We start from the raw sequence: 24,276 nt of genomic DNA on the forward strand, positions 1-24,276 counted from the left end.
ACATGGGGTCTCAGGCTGGGAGTTGCTGTGGCTGGGGCGGGGGGGAGGGGTGTGTGCCATGAGAGCCTGTCCCATGTCCCCATCAGCAGTGACGCTGGGACCCAGAGCAACTCAGTGAGGGGCCACACGCACCCATCACTTCTCCCCCAGGTTGGTGATCCCTTCCTGGTGCCAGCAAACTTCAGTTTCCCCTGATTCTTCTGATCTGACAGCACAGGAGGGTGGACAGGGCAAGGATTATGACTGTATTCCACAGATGAAAAGACTGAGACCAAGACACTTGCCTGAGGTCATATGGGGCTACTGAGCAGGGCTCAATCTCAAGTTCCTGGACTCTGGTCCTCAGTTTCCCTCCCTGTCCCACTACTGTTTTCTCCAGACCCCCAGTCCCCAGGGGACGAAACAAGCGGTGCTGAGAAAGAAGGCAGTCGTTGGCACAATTTCTGCCCCACGGCATAGCTTTCTAAGAGCAGAGCCTCAGCATCTTCTGACAGCATTTGTCAGGAGGCAGAGAATAAGACCAAGTGAGGGGGTGGGCAGGACTGCGAGGGAAGCCCCAGAACACTGACCCCAGCAATCCAGAGCCCTGGGCCCTTGTCCAGGCTCAGCCTTGCTTTGTGACCCTGGGCAAATTCCTTCCCCTCTCTGGGCCTCAGTTTTCTGTCTGGTCAGATGGGGGCATCCCACCGATATATTCCATCATGGTTGTGAGGACCTGAGGAGGCACAGGATGCCGAGGAAGTGGCAAATGCCAGGGTTTTTCCTTTTTGCTTATCTGGAGGCTGTAGTGAAGTCAGTCAGATGGTGGTGGCTGCGAGGAAGGGCAGTCTCACAGCTGGGGACGGGGAGGAGGGAACTCACATGCACCCCCGCGGAAACGAGGAGATGGTATCACCCGAGCACTGCTGCCTGAGTCCCAACACCAGGCTCAGCTGACAGGAAGTACGGAACCGCAGGGAGTGGGACCCTCAGGCTCCCGACAACCCCCTTCTCATTTCACCCTCACCTCAGGGGCACAGAGCCTCATTCAAACGCCCCCTGCCCACCCCAACACACACGTCACACACACACACACACACACACACACACACACACACACACACGCTTCGCCTCCCGCTGTGTGACCTCAGACAGGTCATGTCACAGCTCTGAACCTCAATTTCCTCATCTGGAAAATGGGGAATTAAACTTGTGTCATGGAGTTGTGTTGAGAATTCAGTGAAGTAATTAACGCATGCAGCATGTTTGACAAATGCAGAGGCATTTATTGTGATCATCATCATCTTCATTACTTCTTATGGAGGTTATTCTGTGTGTCAGGTACCATGTTAAGCATGTTATTTACATGCTGAGTTCATGCTTTTCTTCAGTTCTCCCATTGCCCATAGGAGATGGGTACTATAATCTCTATTTTACTAATGTGGAGAATGAGGTTCAGAGAGGACAAGTGACTTGCCTAAGGTCACACAGCTAGGATGTGGAATTCAAAGGATTCAAGCCCAGGGCTCTGCAATTCCAGAGCTGCCATTTTATACCATAACAGTTAGAGGGGGTGTCAGTGAAACTCCTAACCCTCCTTGGACCGTCAATGAGTGGAACTGCGCAGATATTTTACTGTTATTATTATTAGTGCTGGCAATATCATTAACTTCTTTCCCTCCCCTTCCCACTGCCAGAGTTCTTCAAGTTCAAGGGCTTTGGGAGTCTCTCCAACCTTCCTCGGTCCTTCACTCTGAGACGATCTTTGGCCTCCACCAGCATCCGGCCCCATATGGAGGCTGACACCTTTGACGCCACACAGGATGACATGGTGACAGTCCCCAAGAGCCCCCCGGCCTATGCCCGCTCCAGCGACATGTACAGCCACATGGGCACCATGCCTCGCCCCAGCATCAAGAAGGTTTGGGACCAACAGGCCACCCAGGAGGCCCAGGAGGTTGGCCCTGAGCCCCATGTGGTGCCCCGAGGGCTGCCTGACCCCTCAGGCTTGGAGGCAGCCAAGAAGGTGGTGGTGGGGACCGATGCCCCCGTGGAGGACACCCCAGCAGTGGGACCCAACCCTTCAGCAGTGGAAGTGGGCCCCATGAGAAAACCTGAGGACCCCAGTGCAGACACAGAAGAGGAGCGAGACCCCAGGAACATGGTCTCAGAAAGGTAGGTGCCCATCAGGGGAGGGTGAGGGCAGGACCTGTGGGGATGGTGTCTCCAGCCTCCTACCAGTAGATCCTGGAGAGGACCCCCCAACACACACATCTGAGTAGAAACAAAACAAAACACACACACACAAACATACCTACACATTAACCAAGTGCTTACTATAGACCAGTCACTGTACTTAGCCCTTCACTTGTAATTAATACTCAGGAAAAAAACAAAAACAAACAGGGAAAAAACAAACAAACCCGGGGAGAAGATACTGTTATTTCCATATGACAGAAGAGGAAACTGAGATTCAGAGAGGGAATGTCATCTGCCCCAGTCAGGTGCACATCTAGCAAATGACAAACTTAGGACTTGAACTAAGACCCGCCCCCGCCGCCCACGCCCACCCCGACTCCAAAGCCCTAGGCAGCCTCCAGCATGGGCCCTCAGCTACTGGGTGGATCCAAGCCCAATCACTGGATCCCTGCCCTGGGGCCCACACCCGAATCGCCACCTTTAATTCTGCTGGACAACATTGCTCCCCTTGATCTAGAAGACCACTTGTTAACTAACTTGGTTACAGGGTGTGTTGAGTTGATACAAAAATACAAATAGTGATGATATGACCGTAGTTCTCATTTAGTCAGTACCCATTTTACTGGGTGTCAAAACAAATGTTACTCACTGAACACTCTGTAAAAGATTGTACTATTACCCACCTCCCCCGCCCCCCGCCAATCTTACAGATGGGGAAACTGAGACTCAGCCAAGGTTGCAGAGCTGGGATTTGAGCAGGAATCTGCCTGTCTCCAGTGGCTGCACACTCATCCACCACATGGTACCCACCATCTTCTAAGCCCTACAGTCATGTACTTCATGCCCTTGGGAGACCCCCTCAGCCCCCACCAAAGGAGTCCCTGGCTTTTCTTTTCTTTTTTTCCAGTTTATTTCTTTTTTTTTAATTTATTTTTTTATACAGCAGGTTCTTAGTTATCTATTTTATACATATTAGTGTATATATGTTAATCCCAATCTCCCAATTCATCCCACCACCACCCCTGCACCCCCAGTCCCTTGCTTTTCAACCCTCAGAGCCTTTGTCTAAACCATACTCGTCAGATGTACCTATTGAAATAAAGAGGGGGGAAAAAAATCTGAGCAAAAGTAACTCTAGGGTTGGTTCTGGAACCTCTCTTGAATGACTTTGCCCTGAGACACCAAGCACAGCTTCTGTGTGCTGGGGTAATTGGTCCTTCAGTGGGGAGCAGGACCTTGTAAAGCTGCAGAGTGAATCCGGTCCAGACGCTGCCTCTTACTGACTGCATGACCTTGGACAAGTCTGTTCCCTTCCCCGAGCCTCACTCTTCTCATCTGATAAACGGGCACAACGATAGCACCTACCTTGTAGGGCTGTGGTGAGAATTCAAGAGTAACATACTTGTAAAATCTTAGCACAGCGCCTGACACACCACAAACAACTCGGTAAATGGGAGTGCTTACGTTTATGATGAATAAAACAAATGCTTTTCCAACATCTCTGGCTGCTCCAGGCTGCCTTCTCTTGCCATCCCCTCTTAAATTCGGCCTCATTCGGGTGTGGAGCAAGGATTGTATGCAGGATAGCGGGCCTCGTAGCTCCGGGGGTGTTCTGAGGTAACCAAAGTCTGAGAAGCGCGCTAAGGGTTTGCTGAAGCGGAGCGGGGCGGGGCGGGGCGGGGCGTGGTGAATGGGCGTGGGCAGGGGCGTGGCCTTCCCATGCGGCGCAGGGACTGTTGGGGAAGCTGGCCTCGGAGTGGGGCGGGGCGAGGTGGAGGGGGTGTGCTCGGGGGCGTGGCCTTCCTGCTCCGACCTGACAGATGGGGTAGAGGGCGGAGCGAGACAGCAGGCGGAGAGCGTGTCCGAGGCGGGGCGTGGCCTTCCCGGAGGGAGAAGTAGGCGGTGGAGCGCGCCCAAGGAGGGCAGAGGGGCGTGTCCGAGGCGTGGCCTACAGGCCAGGCTCCTCCCCAGGAATCCTGCTCTATGCTCCGCAGCTCCGTATCCTGAGAAAGGCGGGAGCCGTCGAGCAGAGGAGGTCTACGGGTTGCAGGCCGCCACGACAGGGAACTATGACTGCGGTGGGCCGAAGGTGCCCCGCACTGGGACCCAGAGGGTGAGTGACCGAGCTGGGACCGAGGAGGGCCGCCGCCCGGAACGGGAGTTGTCTGAGGTGGAAATCCGTGCCCCTGGGGCAGCTGACAAACCTGGGTGTGAGTTTAGCATCAGGAACTTTTAAACTTTCTTTTGGTGTAACTCTATCCCCAGCCTCTCCCGGCACAGGTTGGGCATCTTCTGGTCACAACAGTACCAGAAGAGAGGCACTATTACGATTTCCAGTTTTCAGATGAGGAAAGAGAGGTTTACTTGCCCAGTTTGACACAACTAGTGAAAGTCAGAGCTAGGGTTTAATTCCACCTTCCTGGACCAGGCCCTCAACGACTAGGCAACCCATTCCCCTCCAGCAGGTATTGAGACACCTTGAGAATGCCAAGTCTAGGACCCAGCCTTCCTCCCCTGTGGGCAGAGATGGTCCTGGCAGTGCCTCTGGCATCAGGCCTGGCTTAGAGCTAAGAGGAAATGGGGAGACTCTCCCTTCCCCCCCTAATCATCTGGAGTGTCCAGGGGTCCTGAGGGGGGTGGGGTTAGCAGATCAGATTGAGCCCTTTCCTGGTGCCTTGGGACCCAGTGTCCCACCTGCTCTCCAGGCCAAGTAGGAGTCCAGGAATTGTTGAACATTTCTTCTAGGAGCCTGTGAAGCCCAGATCTGTGCTGGAGTCAGGCGACCTGCTTTGCCTGTGTGATCTCAGGCTTGTCCTGCCCTACTCTGGGCTTCAATCTCCCCAACAGCCAAGATGGGCCTGGGATGGCCTCTGAGGATCCATCCAGCCTGGGAACAAGGGCATTTGAGAACTGCCACTGAGTAAGACTGGGAGCCTCATTCCTGAGTGTCCCAAGGGGGTCATCCCAGTGGCTGTTCAGGGAGCAGCATAAGCTGGGGAAGACGTGTCCCTCCCCTTCCCCCTGGGAAGCAGGTTGCACCTGGAGCAAAAGGAAGGAAGGGGAAGAGGTGAGGCTGCAGGAGTTTCCTGGTGCCCTGTTCCCTGCTGAGATCATGGGGGATGCAGAGGAAGGAGGGAGGAGGGGCCAATAGAAGGGGAATGAAGGGCATTTAGCTCCCAAAATGGAGAGCACCAGCCCAGTCTCCCCCCATCCCCTGGCACCCTCAGCCTTCTGCAGGGAAATAGTGGGTCCAGAGAGCCCTGACACTCTACCTTCAGTCCATGTTATAGAGGAGGAAGCAGAGTCTCAGAGAGGGAAAGGAGGTCCCCCAACACCCCACACCCACACACACACACAGGAATTGTCAGGCCAGGGTCCCACCAGAGGACAACTGGCTGGCCCTGCCTGGAACACTCAGTGGGTGCCATCTACCACATTTTACCAGCGAGGAGACTGAGGTTCAGAGAGAGAAAGGGACTTTCCTGGGGTCACAGAGAGATTAAGTGTCAGAGCCTAGATTCGATTCCGTCTTGACCAACTCCCAAGCCCAAGCACTTAACCACTAGGCCACATTTCACCTCCTGCAAGTAAAAATCTCAGAGCTGTCTCTACCATTACTTCAAATGACTTCCCATACCCCCCTGAAAAGGCGGTAATAGGAGCCCATTTTACAGATGAAGACATCGAGGTTTTGTGAGGTTAACAACTTGCTTGAGATGACACAGTTGAGTTGGAATTTCATTCATTTTAATAGTTACTGAGATGCAACTATTCCTAGACATTCTTCTAGGTTCTAGGGAGACAGCAGTGAGCACAGCAGACAAAACCCTGCTCTCAAGGAGCCCCCATTCCAGTGTGGGGGAGACAGATGATAAACAAGATAATGAGTTACCCAGTCAGCCAGAAGAGAAAAGCACTACGGAGAAGGATTCAAATCAAGTAGGGGAACTGGTCTTGGAGGGTAGTGGCTGGTGGTGGCAATTTAGGAAGGTTAGCCAGGAAAAAAGTCTCAGTGAGAAACTGATGTTTGAGCAAAGGAGATGAGGGAACAGACCCTCTTTTTTTTTTTTTAGTTGAAATATAGTTGATATGGAATATTATATTAGTTTCCGGTGTACTGGGAACAAACCATCTTGATATCTGGGGAAGGGTATACTAGACCGAAGGAATAGCAAGTACGAAGGCCCTGAGGTGGGAGCATCCTTGGCACATTTGAGGAGCAGCAGAGAGCAAGATGGGGGCTGGGGAGAGGAGTGGTGGAAATGAGGCCAGAAAGGAAATGGGTTCAGATAAGTGAGGCCTGGAAGGCCCAGCAAGGACCTGGCTTTGACTCTGAGCGAGTTGCAGCCGTTGCTGGCCTCAAGCAGAGGAAGGCCCCACTCTGACTTATGTTTTACGAGGACTTCTCCTTTAAGGAGGATTTGACCGCAGTCCTACTCATTCTAAAGTGTCTCACCTGAACATCCTTTCCTGCCTCCCAGAGACCCAGACCCCTCCACTCCACTTCCAGGGCTGTTCAGAAGGAAACTGAGACGTGGAGAAGGAAGCACCCCGGCCGGGGGCACCCTGTGTTGCCCGTGCCCCAGCCCTGGTGCCAGGCATTGAGAACAGGCCAAGACCCCCGTCCCCACCCCCCCACCATTTCCTTTCGGAATGTTGATTCCTGTCCAAGAATTCCCAACACTCCCCAGAGTCCCACGACCCTCTCGGCCCTGCAAAGTGACGTCAGCTGCCGGGCATCTGGTAGTGATTACCCACGGGGGGGGGGAGGGGGCTGTGGTGGGCTCAGCCCATTCAGCCTCCTCAGACTCTGGGCGGCTGGTCCTTGTCTTCCAAAGGGGCCCAGCTGCTCCTGGCTCTCATTTCCTGTGGAGACTTTCTCATAGCCCTTGAGACCCCCAGACGCCTGAGGCTGTGGGAACTGCGCTGGCTCAGGAAGGATGGACGGTCCCCCCACCAACCCCAGCTGGAGCCACATCCCCTCAAACCCTTAGCGGACTCTGTTTACAGAATGCTGGACATATGTGGCGTGAGAGCTGGGGAAGAAAGGGGTCGGCTACATCAGCGGCTCAGAGGCCCACTGCTGACTGTCTTTACAACATTGAGAAACCCCCTTCCCCTCTCTGACCCTCAGTTTCCCCATCTGTAAATTGGGGACAATAACAGCACCTGCTTCACAGGGTCATCGTGAGGACTAGGCAAAGGAGAGCATTTAACCTGGCCCTGGCCCGAGGAAGTACCGGCACACAGGATGCTCAGGCGATCACCACACCCATTTGTAGAAGAGGAAACTGAGGCCCAACAAGGGGGATTCGCCCAGGGTCACACAGTCTCCTCCCTCCCAGCCGAGGGCCCTCTTCAGAGCCCCTGAGGGTCTTTCCCCTGTCCATGCCCACTTCGTTTCCTCTTCCTCATGTTGATTCTGGGTTCCTGGTCTGGTCGGAATATTCTTTTTCTTCACTTTCCCCTCCCCAGTGTCCCGCATCTCCATCCAGGAGCAGTCCCCATCATCTGGGAGAGCCTGCCTCGGGCAAGGAATAAGGCAGAGCCGAGCCAGGTCTCGTCTGAGCAGCTCTGTGCCCTGCTCTAAGCGGGGCTTCTGCACAGGCATCCAGTCGTCTTCCGCATTTGCTCGTCTCCAGCAGCTGTTAAGTCTCAGCAGCTCTTGGGACTCAGACTCCTCAGCTCTGCCCTGGGATGAGCGACCCCCGATCTGTCCTCTTCTCACAGAGCTGGGACCCTTCCTGAGCTCTGCTGGGGAGCTCACCCCTGTCAAGAAGACTGAGGGCGCAGAATGGCGGAGAGGAGGAAGGACGTCTCCAGGATGGTGGTGGCCCATCGTACAGGAGAGGGGGCAGGGCAGAGGCTAAAGCCAAGGGCCTTCCTGGCAGGGAATCCCAAAGGCCTCTTGGCTGGGTGTCCCCAGAGAGATGGGGCTTTCCACCCCAGCTCTCCCTTCTCAGGGTCTTTAAGGACTAAGGAGCATAGAGCAGGGTTGCTTCTCTGCCCCGGGTGAGTGAAAGTCGGAGTGAAGGAGGGAGGGTATCTTCAACCCCCAAGGAGGAGCAGGATGGGAGATTTCATTTGGGGGGTGGTGGTGCTGGGGCAATGAGAGGAACCACAGGGGCTAAGGAACCTTCCACCTTTCCTTCTCATAGGATCCTTGCAGCCCCTCTGGGAAGACAGTTAAAATATGCCCATTTCACAGATGAGGAAGTTGAAGCTCAGAGAGGGGAGGGCAGGGAGAAAGCTGGGAAGCATGAGGCAGACGTTGGGGAAATCTCCACTCAAGGCCATATGACCACACCCCAGGGAGCAAAGTGGGGGACAGACAGAGGGCAGCGAGGCTGCAGGGCTCTGCAGGGCAAGGCTGCCTGTGGTGAGGGAGGGCCAAGGTGGAACAGGATGGCAGCTTCTCCTCCAGGGTCCCTGGGGGAGCCTCGCCCTTCCCTCCTGGCCAGGATGGAGACCCTGAAAGTAAAGCTCAGACCGAAACCTGCACTGGGGAAATAAAGGATAATGGACTCTAATGACTGATCATTAATTCAATTAATTAAGCTAATGTATGCAATAAGTGGTACCAGTTATAAGAACAAATCAGCTAATACAGGCAATTAAAGGGGTTGGTTATTTAAATAATTAATGCAGCTGATTAGTGGAACTTATTTAGCTCAGTTGTCACTATTATTTATTAATTGATTTCACCACTAATATTAGAGAGGAAGTGCCTTTTAAATCCATAAAATAAGAAATTAATTAATTAATGGAGCTGAGTTTTTTTCAAAATACAGTATTTCAGTTTTATTTTATTATTTTTATTTTTAAATATTTATTTATTTATTTTTGGCTGTGTTGGGTCTTCGTTGCTGTGTGCGGGCCTTCTCTAGTTGCTGTGAGCAGGGGGTACTCTTCGTTGCGCAGGCTTCTCATTGCAGTGGCTTCTCTTGTTGCGGAGCGTGGGCTCTAGGCACACGGGCTTTAGTAGTTGTGGCTCGCGGGCTCAGTAGTTGTGGCACGTAGGCTGTAGAGTGCAGGCTCAGTAGTTGTGGTGCACGGGCGTAGTTGCTCTGCGGCATGTGGGATCTTCCCAGACCAAGGCTCGAACCCGTGTCCCCTGCACTGGCAGGCGGGTTCTTAACCACTGGGCCACCAGGGAAGCCTGGAGCTGAGTTTTTTAAAATGGAAGCTTTGATTCCTGGATTTGATCATTACAAAGGGAGAGAGAACATTCTAGAAGTCTCCAAGCAAACTGAGATCTGCAGGCTGAGTAGGGATTACTCTGACTCTAAGGGAGAGAATTCCTCTAGGCAGAAGGAATATCACGTGCAAAGGTCCTGAGGCTGGAGCGGGTAGAGCTCTTTGGAGGAAGTGTGAAGCCTGAGTGCAAGGAGGACCCTAAGGAAGAGAGGAGGGGTGGCAGGCAGGGGCTGGGTCACAGCGGGCCGACCCATGAGAACTAGAGTTTGTCCTCAGGATTGCAGGGGCTGCTGTGACATTTATTCATTCATAAACATCTTTACAGGGGCTTCCCTGGTGGTCCAGTGTTTAACACATCGTGCTTCCACTGCAGGGGACACGGGTTCGATCCCTGGTCAGGGAACTAAGATCCCACATGCCACGCAGTGTGACCAAAAAATACAAAACAGAGCAAAACATCTTTATAGGGTGCCTGGCACCATTCTAGGCAGAACCCAACCCCTGCCCTTGTGGAGCTGATGTTCTGGTGAGAGGAGGTAGTGCATGGCAAGTCAGATGAAGCGCTACGGAGAGGGACGAAGCAGGGCGGGGAGGTGGGGAGCATTGAGAGGCCGCACTTCACTTCCAGATGGGCGGCCAGGGAAGGCCTCACTGAGAAGGGACATTTTGGTAAAAACCTGAAGGAGGGAAAGGCGGGAGCTTAGTGGATATCTGGAGGGAAAGTATTCTCGCAGAGGGAACAGAAAGTGCAAAGGCCCTGAGGTGGGAACAAAAGGCAGCAAGAAGCCCAGCCTGGCTGGGGCAGCGTGAGTGAGGGGAGTGTGGTCAGAGCCAGTGTGTGAAGGCTGTTATGAGGACTTCAGCTTTTTAAAAATATATATATATATATATTTATTTATTTTTGGCTGCATTGGGTCTTTGTTGCTGCACGTGGGCTTTCTCTAGTCGCAGCCAGCGGAGGCTACTCTTTGTTGCGGTGCGCGGGCTTCTTATTGCGGTGGCTTCTCTTATTGTGGAGCACGGACTCTAGGCGCACGGGCTTCAGTAGTTGTGGCGCACGGGCTCAGTAGTTGTGCCTCACGGGCTCAGTAGTTGTGGCTCACGGCTCTAGAGCGCAGGTTCAGAAGCTGTGGCGCACAGGCTTAGTTGCTCCGCGGCATGTGGGATCTTCCCGGACCAGGGCTCGAACCTGTGTCCCCTGCACTGGCAGGCGGATTCTTAACCACTGTGCCACCAGGGAAGTCCCCAGGACTTCAGCTCTTACTCTGAGTGAAACTGGGGCTCACTCCAGTGGGCTGGAGCACAGGAAAGTCGTAAGCTGACTCATTTTAACAGGATTGCTCTGGCTGCTGGGGGGAGAACAAGTCAGAGGGACACAGATGCAAGCTGGGAGGCAGTGAGGAGGTGGTGGCCATAGTCTGGGCAAATGATGTCAGTGGGTGGTGAGCCAACATGGTCACCTTATGTCTTAGGAATCCTGGAGTGTTATAGTGGGGCAGGGAGAGGTGATGGGTGCTGGTGGTGGCTCCAGGCCCTCAGCTTCCCGGGCCTGGGCCTCTGCCTGAGCACCCCCACTGGCTCTGGCCACCTCAGCCCACCTGCTCCCTGGGGCAGGCGCCCCCTCCCCAAGGCTCTGCTCCTGCCCAGAGCATGAGGGGAAGTGGACAGGAAGCAGGAGGAAGTGCTAGGCGATCCCAGTGTCCTGGCCAATCTGTTCCCAGCAGTGGGAGGATTTCCGGACCTAAATGGCCGGAAACACTGGGATGGGACACCTCACCCAGGAAGAGCAGGGTGGTGAGAGGGGGAGGGGTCTGTTCTCCACCCCACTCCCAACTCGGCTGGACAGAGAGAACCCAAACACCTTTGGGAGCCTGCTGGGGCCAGGCTGCAGCTTGAGGGACTACGGTTAGAGGTCAGCAAGGACTTTGCAGGAAGGAAGGCTAGCACCAGGAACTCTGGAATGTCAGAACAGGGAGGACTGTCAGACAGCATCTCAATGAGGAGCCCCTGGCCTCAGGAGCTGGGGGAAACCCTGCATGGAATTCTGCCCTGGAAACATATACTTCACCCACAGTTTTTGTTTTGTCTTGTTTTTAGCTCAGCTGTTTTTGTTTTAAATTTATTTTATTAGATTTATCACATTTAAATTTAAATTTGGTGCTTCTGTATTTGAGGAAGCAGTTCCCTGATGTTTGACTTTCCTCCCTATTTTGCAGATGGCAATACTGAGGCCTGTGCCAGCCAGAGAACCAGGGCCCAGCCTGACAGAATTAATAATAACAATAGTGATGAATACTGGTTGAGGGTTTACTGTTCATACATTCCTTAAGCAATAAAGAGTTCTTGAGCTCCTACCACGTGCCAGGCACCATGGTGGGGGCTCACCTGTGAGCTATATAAAGTTAGTGCCCCAGGGGAGGCGTCAGGTAACTGAGTCAACAAATAAATGTAAAGTGATTGTTTCAGGCAGAGACTGAGGAAAAGAAAGCAGGGTTGAGGACAGAGAGTGAGGGACAAGGGACTATTCTTGGCAGGGTGGTCAGGGAAGGCTTCTCTGGGTTGGGGACATTAAGCAGAGCTCTAAATAAAGTAGGGGGAGGGGCAAGCTGTGTGATGATGTGGGGTGGGGCGGAGAGCATTCCAGGCAAGGGAACAGCAAGTGCAAAGGCCCTGTGGCAAGAACGAGCTTGGCAAGGAGGCCAATGTGGCCGGGGCAGAATGAGGGAGGGAGACATATTTTGGGGGTGGGAATTGATGAGGCGGGCAGTCAGATACCACCAGGGCCACACAGGGCATTGTAGGTTGGGGAACACGTGAGCCTGTTTACATTTGTTTTTCTGGCATGAAAATGGCACCCTCTTTACTCTCACAAGGGAAGAAAAGTCTTGGTTTAGTTGATAAATTACATGGCCAGCCATTTGCAGACCATGGAGTGGGATTTAGATTTTGTTCTTTGAGAGATGGGAGGCTTGGGGGTGTTTTGTGCACCGAGATCTGCTTAGCTTTTCACTTGAGAGCCGCCTGGGTGGCAGAGGGCTGTGAGGGCAGACACAGCGAGAAGGCTGCTGTGTGCTCCACAGAGGACACAGAGGGCGTCCCAGATGGGGCAGGGTTGACACATGGAGAGAAGTGCTCAGGATCTATTTTGGAAGTAGAGCCACAGGATTTCCTGATGAATTGGGCATGGAGTGTGAGTGAGAGAGGAGGTGCAGAGGACTGCAGGGTTTTGGGCCAAACAAAGCAACAAGAAGGATGAAGCTGACATCAACTGAGATGGGAATCGGATGTGGGGAGCAGGGGCGTGGGGTGGGGGAGATCGGCAGTCCTGCTTTGGATACGAAAGTCAAAATGACTTCAAACATCTGAGAGGAGATGCTAAGGAGGCAGTTGGGTTTCTGAGTCTGGTGTTGAAGGGGCAGGTCCAGGCTGCATCGGAGAAGGGAGGGCCTTTAAGGCTGAGGACTGGGGGAAGTGGCTCACGGAAGCCCTCACGAGGAAGGGTGATATCTATTTGGCACCTGGGAAAAACAACCACCCGCAGCCTCTGGCCTCTCCAGGCCCCATCCTGACCACCTCTTGGGGAGGGGATCAATTCCGCAGCCAAATGTCACCAGCAATGGCACCATGATGTGCCACTGGGTGGGTCACTCTGCACTAGGGAATGAGGGTAGGGTGGGAGGAAAGGAGGCTGAGGCCCAGCCTGGGGCCACCAACTGTGGAGTCAGGGAGGAGGTGGGGAGTGAACACCAGGGGAGTGCAGCGTCCTGAAGCTGGTCGAAGATAGCAATTCAGGGAGCAGGCCCCGTGTTAAGCATATAACATTCATCAGCTCCCAGAGTCCTCGAGAAAACCCGAGGAAGCAGAGGCTATCATTACCCTGATTTACAGACAGGAAACAGGCTCAGAGAGGTGAAGGTACTTGCCCAGGGTCGCACAGCTGGAGAGTGGAGGAGTAGCCCAGCCAGCAGATTCCAGCAAATGCTATCAGCTGCAGTGCCCCCTCCTGCCTGCAGGTGGGCAGAGGCTGGCAGCTGGGGAGCCAGGCAGGGCTGGGAACACTCACTTTTCTTCTCTCCTTCCAGGGCCACTGGAGAGCCGGAGGCTGGCGGGGACTATGTGAAGGTAAGAGGGGCCGGAAGGGGACACTGGAGGGCCCAGAGTCTGTTCCAGGAAGGGCAGAGTCCTTTTCTGGCCTGGTTAGGAGCCAGATCTCACCGACTGTTCCCAGGAGGAGAAGGTCTAGGAGTCAGGGCAGCGTGTGGGGTCTGCTTTCAATCCCAGCATCTTCTTCCCATGCCTTCCATCATTCTTTCCTGGCCCCAAACTCAGGACTTCCCAATGTTTGTTACTACCAGACTCCATCCAGCTGCCAGCTGGACAGGGCCCCAAGGGTGGCTCCTTGCGAAGACCGGCTCTAATCCCACTTGGTCTCTGAGCGTGTGGTGCTGGTGCCGGGAGGTGGCAGCAGGAAAGGATGACTCAGTTCCTCATCACAGATAATGGGCACAGTCACATCGATCATGAGCTTAATTTGTCCTGGGCACTGGGAATGTTGAAAATGCAGTTTTGAAATAATAACGATAACAATAACACGACATAACATTTCGAGTGCCTATTGTGTGCAGAGCCCTGTGCAGGCTGCTAGCACTGGGAGTCACTTCTGAGCTCTTTACATAAATGAGGTCTTTGACTTCTTCCCTCATCACTGGGCAGTGAGGGCTTTCTTGTGCCCATTTACAGATGGGAAATTTGAGGCCCAGAGAAGTGCAGTGACTTGCCCACCACCACACAGCTACTGCAGGGCAGAGCTGGGATTGCTGTCCAAGTTTATTTGATGCCAAGACCATGGACAGAGCCCTTGGCCTTCCACACCCCGGAGCACCCACCCTGAGCCAGGTCCCCTGCCGAGTATGGAGCACACAGCAGAGGGCAAGGAGCGCCAGGCCCTGTGTTCCAAGGGCTCCTGGCCCATGTGGGGACCAGGGCAGAACCACACAATGGTTTGGGCTTGTGTTTTGTAATTTAGCAGACCCAAATTTTAGTCCCAGATCTGCCACTTATTTGCCACATGACTTTGGGTGTGTCACCTCTCTGAGCCTCAGTGTTCACCTGTATGAAATGGGGTAACAGTGGTGCTTCCAAACCAGGGTTGCTATGGGCTCAATGAGTCCATGCCCCTGAAGGGGAGATCTGGGCCTGGAACAGAGCAGGCCAGGCTGGTTCCTGACCCCAGGGCATTCCATCACCCAAGATGCTGCCTGTAAAGCTCCGTGTAAGTGACTAGTAATGAGCTCTGTGGGAAGTGCTCACACTGCTGTCTCCCACCATCCCCAGAAGGCTCAGATAAGAAGCCATTGGCGCTCCAGAGGTAGGGGACGATTTTCAGCTCAGGAGCTGGGGATGGGGAGATCAAGGAAGGCTTTCTGGAGGAGGAGGCATTGAAGCCAAGCCATTGCAGTTGACCAGGAATATTCACCAACATCCTCTCTCCAAACAGAAAGCTGGAAAGGAGATAAAGATAAGCAGAGATGGGTGGTAGAGTGATCCAGGCAGAGGTAAGAGTGTGGGCGCGGTCAGAAAGCAAGCTTGAGTGAGCCCGGGAAATGCAGCCCAGGGCTGTAGCAAGTTGAGCAGGAGCTGCTCCCAGGATTTGGGCCCTGGCTCCTCATCCCGAGCCCTGACACCACAGGGGGGACAGAGGCCTCAGGTAGAACCAGCACCAAAGCCAGTGGTGGACCACACAGGGGCATATTTCAGCACCCCATAAATCCCAGCTGCCTGGAAAGGTAATGAGATCCCCATCACTGATGGTAGTGAGATCCCTGTGAGGATTAGCTTTGTATTTTTCCCTCAGTTTACTGGGCTGAAAAATGTAATTTAAAAATGCTATAAAAGAAATAATACCTGCTCACTGGAGCTGATTAAAGAATCCCTTGAAGTATGAACTCAAAGCAATGTTAGTTGTGGCTTCAAGCCTCAGAAGAGGGTGGAATCAATAGTCGGTTACCAAAAGTCCATTCCTGACCTTACGTACTCAGCTTCCAGAGCTCCAGGGTTTCTCAGATCGTGATGTGAGTACTTTGATTCTAAGGCAAGGATTCTAAAGTTCCAAGACCGTAAAACTCCAAACTCCATGCTCAGAGCTTCAGATGTATTTACAGAAAATAATCAAATATCTGAGACCCAGAGAGGTGGACTCACCTGCCTAAGGTCACACAGCCTGTCAAAAGGATTTGAACTCCAGGCCAGACTGATGCAGAGTCAGTGATGACTCCCTTTGTGCGGAAGAGCCTATGATTCTAGGACCAAAAGTCCAGATTCTAAGACACTAAGCTTGAAAACAATAGCAAGCATTTACTGAGCACTTGTTTTATGTCTGGCAACTTACATGCATCAGCTCAGCCAATGCTGACAAGAGTTCTGTGAGGTCAGCACAGGTATGTTTTCCAGATGAGTAAATCTGGGCTCCAGGAGAAGGGACTTGGTTGGGTGGAGGTGGGGCACCGCTAGTTGAACCCAGATTGATTCCCAAACCATTGAGCCTTACTGAGTCTCTGCCCTCCCCACCCCCCCAAGTCTGTCAGTGGAATATCCCGCAATTCCCAGCAGAGTCCCTGATTCCAAATCAGAGATGAGAAATCCTGGGCTCTGGGAGATTTCCCGAGGCCACAAAGGATTTGGTCAAACATATACAGGGATTTTTCCAGCTTTAGATATGATTTAGTTCAAAGTCTCTGCCCGCTCCGGGTCAGTGAGGGGTGAGACGAGTGGGGGCGGCAGGACACCCCCCCTCCCTTGCCGACCCAGGGGTCCCCACCCCATCCTTCTGCCCCCCGTGAAGCCCCCCTTGGCAGGTCCCCCGTTCAGCATCCCCAGACTACAGGCTGCCGGGGCGCGCGGGGCTGGAGCTCTGGGGGCTAGGGGCGGGGAGCCGGGGGCGGGCGGAGGGAGGAACAATGGCCCCCTCCCCTCCCGGGGCCGGCAGGAGGGTGGGGTCTCCCCGCCCCGCCTCCCCGCTCCTCCCCCGACAAGGCGATGAGGTAATCGCGCCGCCGAGAGGCAAGCGCAGCCGGTGCCCAGCCCGGTCGGTCCCGCGCCCCTGCCCCGCCGGCAGCCGTCCCCCGCACAGTCCCGGCCTTGGCCGCCCGGCCCCACCATGACCGAGCGGTGCAGCCTGTGGAGCGCCCTGTCGGCCGCCGCCTGCTGCTTCTACCGCGGCTCCTTCGTGCAGGTGCAGGTGAGGGGGCGGCTCGGCCCCCGCCAGGCGCTCCGGGCTGGGACCCCTGGCCACTCGCCCCCGGAACCGGGGAGCCGCAGCCCGTGACGCCGCGCAGGGTCCGGCCAGGCAGGGGCTGCGGGCTGCAGGCTGAGGGCTGCGGGAGGGGGCGGGGTCGCCCCAACCTCACCTCTGGGCGCCCAGACGCTCCGCAGGGTGAGGGTCCAGCTGCCACTCCCGAGACTCGGGGCTGCGGAGGCTACCGTTCCGGTCCTGCCTCCTCTGCAGGATGGAGCTGAGCTGGGGCGTTGGGTACCTGGAGATGAGGTCCCCGGCGTCCTGCCGGTCCTCCAGCGAGCACTCCGGCCCCTGCGGCTGACCCGGGCAGCCTGACTCCCCATTGTACCGGGGGCGCTGGGCCGGGGTCCAAAGGCTGGGTGAGGGGTGGGAAGCTGAGGGGATGCTGCGGGTGCCGAGGCTGGGGCCAGAGCGCCTGCAACCCTCCTGCCCTCTAGGTGGGCTTGGACGTGCTCCGGGCGCGGGTCTCCTAGCCTAGCTGGCCGGTCAGTGCGGGACGGCGCCGTGGCGGTGAAAGGGTTAAACGGAAGGGGGTGGAGGGGAGGACCCGGACCCCGCCTCTCTGCGGAGCATCATCTGCGGATGGCTTTGCTTAGGGTTGCGAGACTTAAGGGAGCTAGAGGGGACTTGCTGGGCACCGGCTGGTGAGAAGGGGTTAAGACCCTGACTCGGGGTCTCCGCGCTTTTGCTTCCCGAGCCCCCTGGGGGACGCGGGGCGCATCACCTCTGCGCTCCCCCAGGCTCACACACGCTCCGAGCCCGCCTGAATGACTGCCCCGCCGGCGGCTGAGCGCAGCATCCCCGCACCCGCCAATCAGGAGCTCGCAGGCCGGGAGGCGGTGAGATCATCTCTGGCCAATAGCAGTGCAGCGGGAGCAGGGATGCTGCATTCGCGCCCCAGCACCCACCCTCCTTGGGAGCTAGGGACCCCCGGGTCGAAGGTGAGGAATCACAGAGACCCTAGGGTTCCCTAACCTCAGGTGTGTGGGAGGACCAAGTTTGTCCCTCCAGGTTCTCCCTGACCATTGATTATGGTTGGAAAAGTGGAGCCCGATCTCCCACCCACCATTTACAGATGAAGCTACCCAGGCCCAGAAAGGGAAACTGATTGGCTCAAGGTCATACAGTGGCAGGCAGAGTCTCGAGGCCAGGTTCTTTACCACACAGCCCCTCCCCTTCTTTGCCCCCTGTCCCCCTTGCTCCAGCTGTGGAACTGGGGCAACTTCTCAATTGCATGCTCTTTGTCAAGGAGGAGTCTCCCCTGTGACTTCCACTGTTCCCTCTCCAGGGTGTGGTGTGGTATAGGGGAGGGGCCAGGACCCTGAAGAATAGGGAACCCCATGGAGGAGTGTAGGTATCTGAGTTAGCTAATCTTAGTTCACCCCGGACCTCCCTGCCTTTCTGGGGTATTGGTTTCTACCCTGGGCGGAGGATGTACAGAATCCCCATCCTCAGGCCTTGCCTTTTCTGGAGCACTCATCTCCATCATCCACTCCCACCATCGGTTGCCAGAGCCCTACAGGTACCTCAAAGCCCAAATTTGTATGGGCCCATCCCCAAGCTGCTCCTGCCCCAGCCTTGCCCACCTTGGAGAGTGTCTCATTGTCCTCCCAGGCTCTCTACCTGGAATCCTCTCTGACTCCTCCGCCCTCTTCCCCACACCTGATCAATGGTTGTGTAAACACCCTTCCCCCAGTTCCCATCCCCATACCCCACCCTCCCCTGCCATTGCCTGGAAAACACTAGGCCATCTCCATGCAGTGGATGGAACCTGCCCCAACACTTTAGAAACCTTCTGCAGCTCTGCTGTGGCCTCTGGGTAAACCCCAGCTCCCCAAGGCAGCCTCACAGCCCTGCCGCGCCTGCCCCTGCCACCCCCAGCCCTTTCGAAGCTTCTCCTCCCGCCCCCAGGGCCTTGGCTCTGCCTATAGGGCCCTGACTCTGCCACTGTCTTCCCAGAGCTCTTTCCTGCCCACCTGCCTGTCCCCACCCTGATGCTTTTGCTTGGCTCCATCCGGCCTCGGTGGGGACGGCACTTCTTCAGGGACACCCTGACCAGATGAGGAGGGACATGCTCATCTGCTCCTGGAGCTCCCTGTGCGTCTCTGAACATCCAGAGATCCTGGGGTTGCTTGTCAGTATCTGTGTGGCTCCCCCAGGACAGAGGCCGCCTGTCCTGATGACCTTGGGCTCAGCCCTTGGCACAGGACCTGTCCCAGAGTAGAGGTTCAGTGTTGAAATAATGGAGTCAGAGACTCTAGATATCTCTGAAGCTGGGAACCACGATGTCTTGGCAGCAGTGTAGACTGAGGTAAATCAAGGCAGCGGGAGCAGAGGTGTGGAGAATGGAGCAGCAGGGTTAGGCTCTGAGAACTGTGAAATGTCAGAGGAGGCAGGGACTGGACTAGAGGATGCTGGACCCTGGTGAGGAGCGGGTCCTGGAGAGAGATTGCCCTTTAGTGCCCCCCTTCATCTGTCCTGCTGCTTGGCCAGGTCTGGGCCATATCTTTCTGTCCTGAACCAGCCATCATTGCGGTCTGGAATTGGGGGAAGGGAGAGGAAGCAATGTTACGTGTTCTGGCAGTGACAAGGACATCTGTGGGCTAGTTGCAGTGCTCTGGAGTATTGTCTCCTTTCATCCTTGCAATCCTGTGAAGTAGGTTCTGCAATTGTTCCCATTTTACAGAGGAAGAAACTGAGGCCTGGGGAACTCGCAAGACAGCCAGGATTGGGCTGGGCTTCATGGTGGGGGCACACCTGGCAGCAGGGGCTCCCCTCCCCCTGTTCTTAGGCCTCCAACCCCAGGCCACAGTAACCAGGAAACCAGGAATCTCCCCCTTGGGCAGGTGGAAGGGGGTGTCCTGAGCATTATCTCCAGTGAGTGACCTCGGGCTTCCCTGCTGGGCTGCAGTTTCCCCATCTAGCAAGGATTGCTTGAGACAGCAAGGAAGAAAGGGCTTTGGGAACTGTAGAGGACATCACAGGTGTCTTTAGGCAGGGGGGTGCCCTGCAACCGTGTTTGTAGCTGCCTCCTCGACGCCTGTATAAGTCACCGTCCCAGAATGTATCCTCGTGCATTCAGCCCTATTTTTGTCCATGCTTTTGCCTGGGTACCTGCTGTGTTATATACGTTTAGAAATCCTCCCTCCCTCCACTTCAAGATCAGTTTGGTGTCTTTGGTGCAGAATGAGTGTTTGTGATTGCCATCTCCTCCAGCAAGTCTTCCTGGACCACTCCACCTGGCCTAGACTTCATCTCCTCCCTTTGAAAAGCTACTCGGCACTTTGCCGCTGTCCAGTGTTGTGGTGCTGACCTCAAATGCTCATGTCGCTTTTTAAAAATATTTATTTATTTATTTGGCTGCGTCAGGTCTTAGTTGCAGCGCACAGGATTCTCTCTAGTTGTGGCATGCGGGCTCAGTAGTTGCAGTGTACAGGCTCTCTTGTTGTGGCACGCAAACTCTAAAGCGTGCTCTTAGTTGCCCCGTGGCCTAGCTGCCCTGCGGCATGTGGGATCTTAGTTCCCTGATCAGGGATCGAACCTGCGTCCTCTGCATTGGAAGGTGGATTCCTAACCACTGGACCACCAGGGAAGTCCCTCAAATGCTCATGTCGCTTTTGCCTCCCCTCTTAGACTAGGAGCTTCCTTGAGGACAGGTTTATTTATTGACTTATCTACCCTGGCACATAGTTCAGAGCCTAGAACACAGTAGGCACTTTTTGGTGGATTTAATTGAGATTCCGTTACTCCTGCTGGGATAGGGACTCCTGCGTGAGGATCTGTGCCTAAGTGTTCCCAGGGTCCCAGGATGGAATGAGTTCACCTGGGGTGGTGGAGGTTGGGAGGGAAGGAGGAAGGGGCTTCAGTTTGGATGCCAACTTTTGCTGTCTCCTGCCCAGTTCTCCAAGGAGAAGTACATCCTGGACTCATCGCCTGAGAAATTGCACAAAGAGTTGGAGGAAGAGCTCAAACTCAGCAGCACAGATCTCCGCAGCCACGCCTGGTACCATGGCCGCATCCCCCGTGAGGTGAGCGGGCCCCGAGCTGGGACCTCAGCCCTAGACCCACCGCCTCGGCCAGCCCCAGCCCAGAGAAGCTCTGACTATTGTTTGGTGGGTTCAATCAGAGTAGCCTGGGATGAGGTCTAGTTCTGCCATTTACTGACTGTGTGACCTTGAACAAGTCACTTCACCTCTCTGAGCCCCAGTTTCCTTATCTATAAGATGGAGGATAATAATAGTGCCTACCTTAAAGGTTGGTTGTGAGAATTAAATGAACTAGTGCATGTGAAGTTCTTAACACGATGTCTGACATGCAGTGAGCTCAATGAACGTTGTCCTTTATGGTGGTGGTTGTTATTATTACTACGATTATTTTTACTGTTATTGTTATAGGTCTATACATCAGCCTCTTGTGTGTTTGGTCAGTGCATATCAGTCCTTAGGCTGCTCAATTTTGACAAAGTTGAATTTCTGGGCTGAGGCTGATAGTCACCTGTTCCCTTTTACATTCATGCTGTAAATCTTTGTCGAGTATCAGCTCTGTCAGGTCCTGTGCTGGGCACCAAGGATGCAGAGATAAAATAGGTGGTGGCTTCCCTTGAGGGCTGGTATCCCAGGGTAGGGGTTGACAGGCAGGCAGACCGTCAGAGCCCAGTGGGAGAAGTGCAAGAATGGAGCACCCAGCAGGGAGTGTGGGCTGCCCCGAGGAAGGGGTGCTGAGGAGAGAGGCCATTATGAGATGGATAGGAGTTCACCAGGTGGGCAGGATGGGAAGGATGTTCCAGGCCGAGAAAGTAGCTTGAGGTACAAAGGCCCAGAGATGTGCCAGAGCACTGGGTGTTAGGAGGAATGAGGATTGAGAATCCACTCTGCCCAACGTGAGACCTGAGAAGGCGTAGGTCTGAGACCTGAGTTTCAGATCATGGCGACCCCCATCCCAGGGTGTTATGTCCTCCCACGCCTGAGCCTCTGTTTCCCGGACCCAGGGCCTCTGGCTGAGTTGCACCCTCTGAATCTGGGTCAGAGGGTGCAACTCCCAAGCTTCAGATATCTCTGTTCACTGTGTCCCCCAGATCCCGGGTCTGGCCCTCTCTGCCCCTGCCCCGCCCCAGCCTGACCCTTGCCTCTCGCAGGTCTCCGAGACTCTGGTGCAGCGCAATGGTGACTTCCTCATCCGGGACTCGCTCACCAGCCTGGGCGACTATGTGCTCACCTGCCGCTGGCGCAACCAGGCCTTGCACTTCAAGATCAACAAGGTGGTGGTGAAGGCGGGTGAGAGCTACACCCACATCCAGTACCTGTTCGAGCAGGAGAGCTTCGACCACGTGCCGGCCCTTGTGCGGTATCACGTGGGCAGCCGCAAGGCTGTGTCAGAGCAGAGTGGAGCCATCATCTACTGCCCCGTCAACCGCACCTTCCCGCTGCGCTACCTGGAGGCCTGCTACGGCCTGGGCCAGGGCGGTGGCAAGGCTGCCAGCCCCGCCAGCCCCTCAGGCCCCAAGGGCAGCCACGTGAAGCGGCGCAGCGTCACCATGACCGACGGGCTCACCGCCGACAAGGTCACCCGCAGTGATGGCTGCCCCACCAGGTGAGTGAGAACCTATGCTAGGCCTCAGGCTCCCCATCTGTCAAATGGGGGTGTTGGTCATGAGAGTGCGGGTGAGAAAGGGGAGGCCCAGTCACACGGGTCTGAGGTGCTATGACTACCCTGGAGCCTTGGTGTGTGGGGAAGGACAGGAGGAAGCTCAGGCTGTGCTGAGTAGAAGTCTGGAGCGCAGGTTGCCATCCCAGCTCTGCTACAGCTAGCTGTGCACCCTTGGCCCTGGCATTCCTCCTCTCTTGCCTCCATGTTCCTACCTATAAAAGGCCCTCACTCAGAAAGCCCTCTCTGGCCTAGGGGGAGCCCTGGGTGCTGTCCTGTCCCAGGCAGGGGCCTGGTCCTGGTTGCCAGCCCACCCCACCCTACCAAACTAGGCCAAGGTGGGCATCAGGGCAGAGGGCTTTGCAGGATGCAAGCCATTGCACAGGGAATGGAATGTTCTCAGCGACATTTTTGATGACACCCAGTTGTCTGGGGCTAGGTGACACCGGGCACTGATCCCAGGAAAAGCCACAGCAGCCAATCATTCCTGAGGCCCTACTGTGTACCTGGCCCTCTCCTGGTGCTCTTGCGCCCAACTTCAGTGACTCCCACGTCCCCCTGGGAGGTGGCTTCTGTCCATGCCCCTACTTTGTAGATGAGGAAATAGGCTTGGAAAGGGGCAGCCGCTTGCTAGAGAGTGGTAGGACCCAGATTCTAACCCAGGCCCTCAACTCCGAAGTCTGTGCCCCTAATTTCTATGGCCTCCCTGGCTGTTTGCAGCAAGACCTGCCATCCTGTGCCACCAGCACTTGGATAGGTCCCATCTCCCTGGGCCTGGGCTGGGTGCTGTCAGCCAAGGAATCACTGGTTGGGTACCCTGTGGGGAGTAGCCACTTGGCCTGTGGTTTGGAACCAGTGATCAAAACGGTGCCAGGATCCACAGGCCATGTGAGCCCAAGGCATCCTGGGTATAGTATGGGAGCAGTGAGGAGGGGCCAGGCTGGTGGGCCTGGCTCCCTTGGCCTGCCCACCTTTCCTGCTAGCCCCTCTCCCCAGACTGTTCTGCAAGTTGGGGGCAAGGTTCCCAGGGAAGAGAACAGTTGTGCAGGTTGTGGACTGCACAAGCCTTTCCTCCTCTGGGCTTTAGTTTTTGTACCTGTCAGTTGGGAGGTTGGACTTGATAATCTCCAAGCCTTTTCTGCCTTTGAAGTTCAGCAGATCTTGGATGGAGGCAGAGGTGGGGGTCCTAATACTAGCTGAGGACCCTGACCTCTGGGATCTCTGCTCATGAAGGTGTCTGCTCCACAGCACATCACTGCCCCACCCCCGGGAATCCATCCGCAACTGTGCACTCAGCATGGACCAGATCCCAGACCTGCACTCTCCCGTGTCCCCCATCTCTGAGAGCCCCAGCTCCCCTGCCTATAGTACCGGTATGTCCAGCCGTGGGGGTAGGGGCAGGTGGGGGGATCTGGTGGGAGTAGCCCTGTGTGCGCACGTGTGCACTATCTTTGACGACTTCTGTTATAGTGTGTGATCATGTGTGTTTCTACCTCTTTTCTGAGAGCAATGCCCTGCAAGAGTTGACACTAAAAACTTGCCAGCAGAACTATCGATGTTGACGTGCAAAACATATCCATGGCTTGTTCATTCTGCAACGACTCATTGAGCCCCTGTTGGGTACCAGGCACTGTGCATGTGGTTTCCAGTGCATTCTCCTGAATGTTACTGAATCTGGCTCCAGTGCTGTGAAGTGCGTGTGGTCAGCAACACTCAGCCCCCATTGGTCAAGTGCCTCCGTGTGTGGTGCTCTGCCAGGCCCTGCATTGGCTGGGACTGAATGCGTCCCGGATTCCAAATGGTGGGCTCAGACCGGACTCGTCATGCTTGCTTTAGTCTTTTAAATAGACTTTTTCAGAAAAGTTCTAGATTCACAGCAAAATTGAGCAGGAAGCACAGAGCGCTGTGCTTTTTTTAAATACAAAGAAAATTTCTACTGTAGAAACATGCCACTAGTTCACTTC

The 24,276-nt window shown here is 55.0% G+C and overlaps 1 protein-coding gene across 3 annotated transcripts in view; it reads left to right on the forward strand.

Moving 5' to 3' along the window:
* Window positions 1-24,276, forward strand: part of SH2D3C (SH2 domain containing 3C) — a 31,653-nt gene that overhangs the window by 508 nt on the left and 6,869 nt on the right. Inside the window, exons 2-6 of one of the 3 annotated variants that reach the window (XM_060014110.1) lie at window positions 1,677-2,154; window positions 13,458-13,497; window positions 20,569-20,697; window positions 21,804-22,258; window positions 23,561-23,685. In XM_060014110.1, coding sequence (XP_059870093.1) covers window positions 1,677-2,154; window positions 13,458-13,497; window positions 20,569-20,697; window positions 21,804-22,258; window positions 23,561-23,685 — 1,227 coding nt within the window. Of the gene's footprint in view, window positions 1-1,676; window positions 2,155-4,189; window positions 4,292-13,457; window positions 13,498-16,458; window positions 16,613-20,568; window positions 20,698-21,803; window positions 22,259-23,560; window positions 23,686-24,276 lie in introns of those variants that run through there. The other 2 variants (XM_060014111.1, XM_060014112.1) reach the window with 2 other exon arrangements.

This window comes from Delphinus delphis, chromosome 6, assembly GCF_949987515.2.
Source record: "Delphinus delphis chromosome 6, mDelDel1.2, whole genome shotgun sequence".
NCBI classification, from domain to species: domain Eukaryota; kingdom Metazoa; phylum Chordata; class Mammalia; order Artiodactyla; family Delphinidae; genus Delphinus; species Delphinus delphis.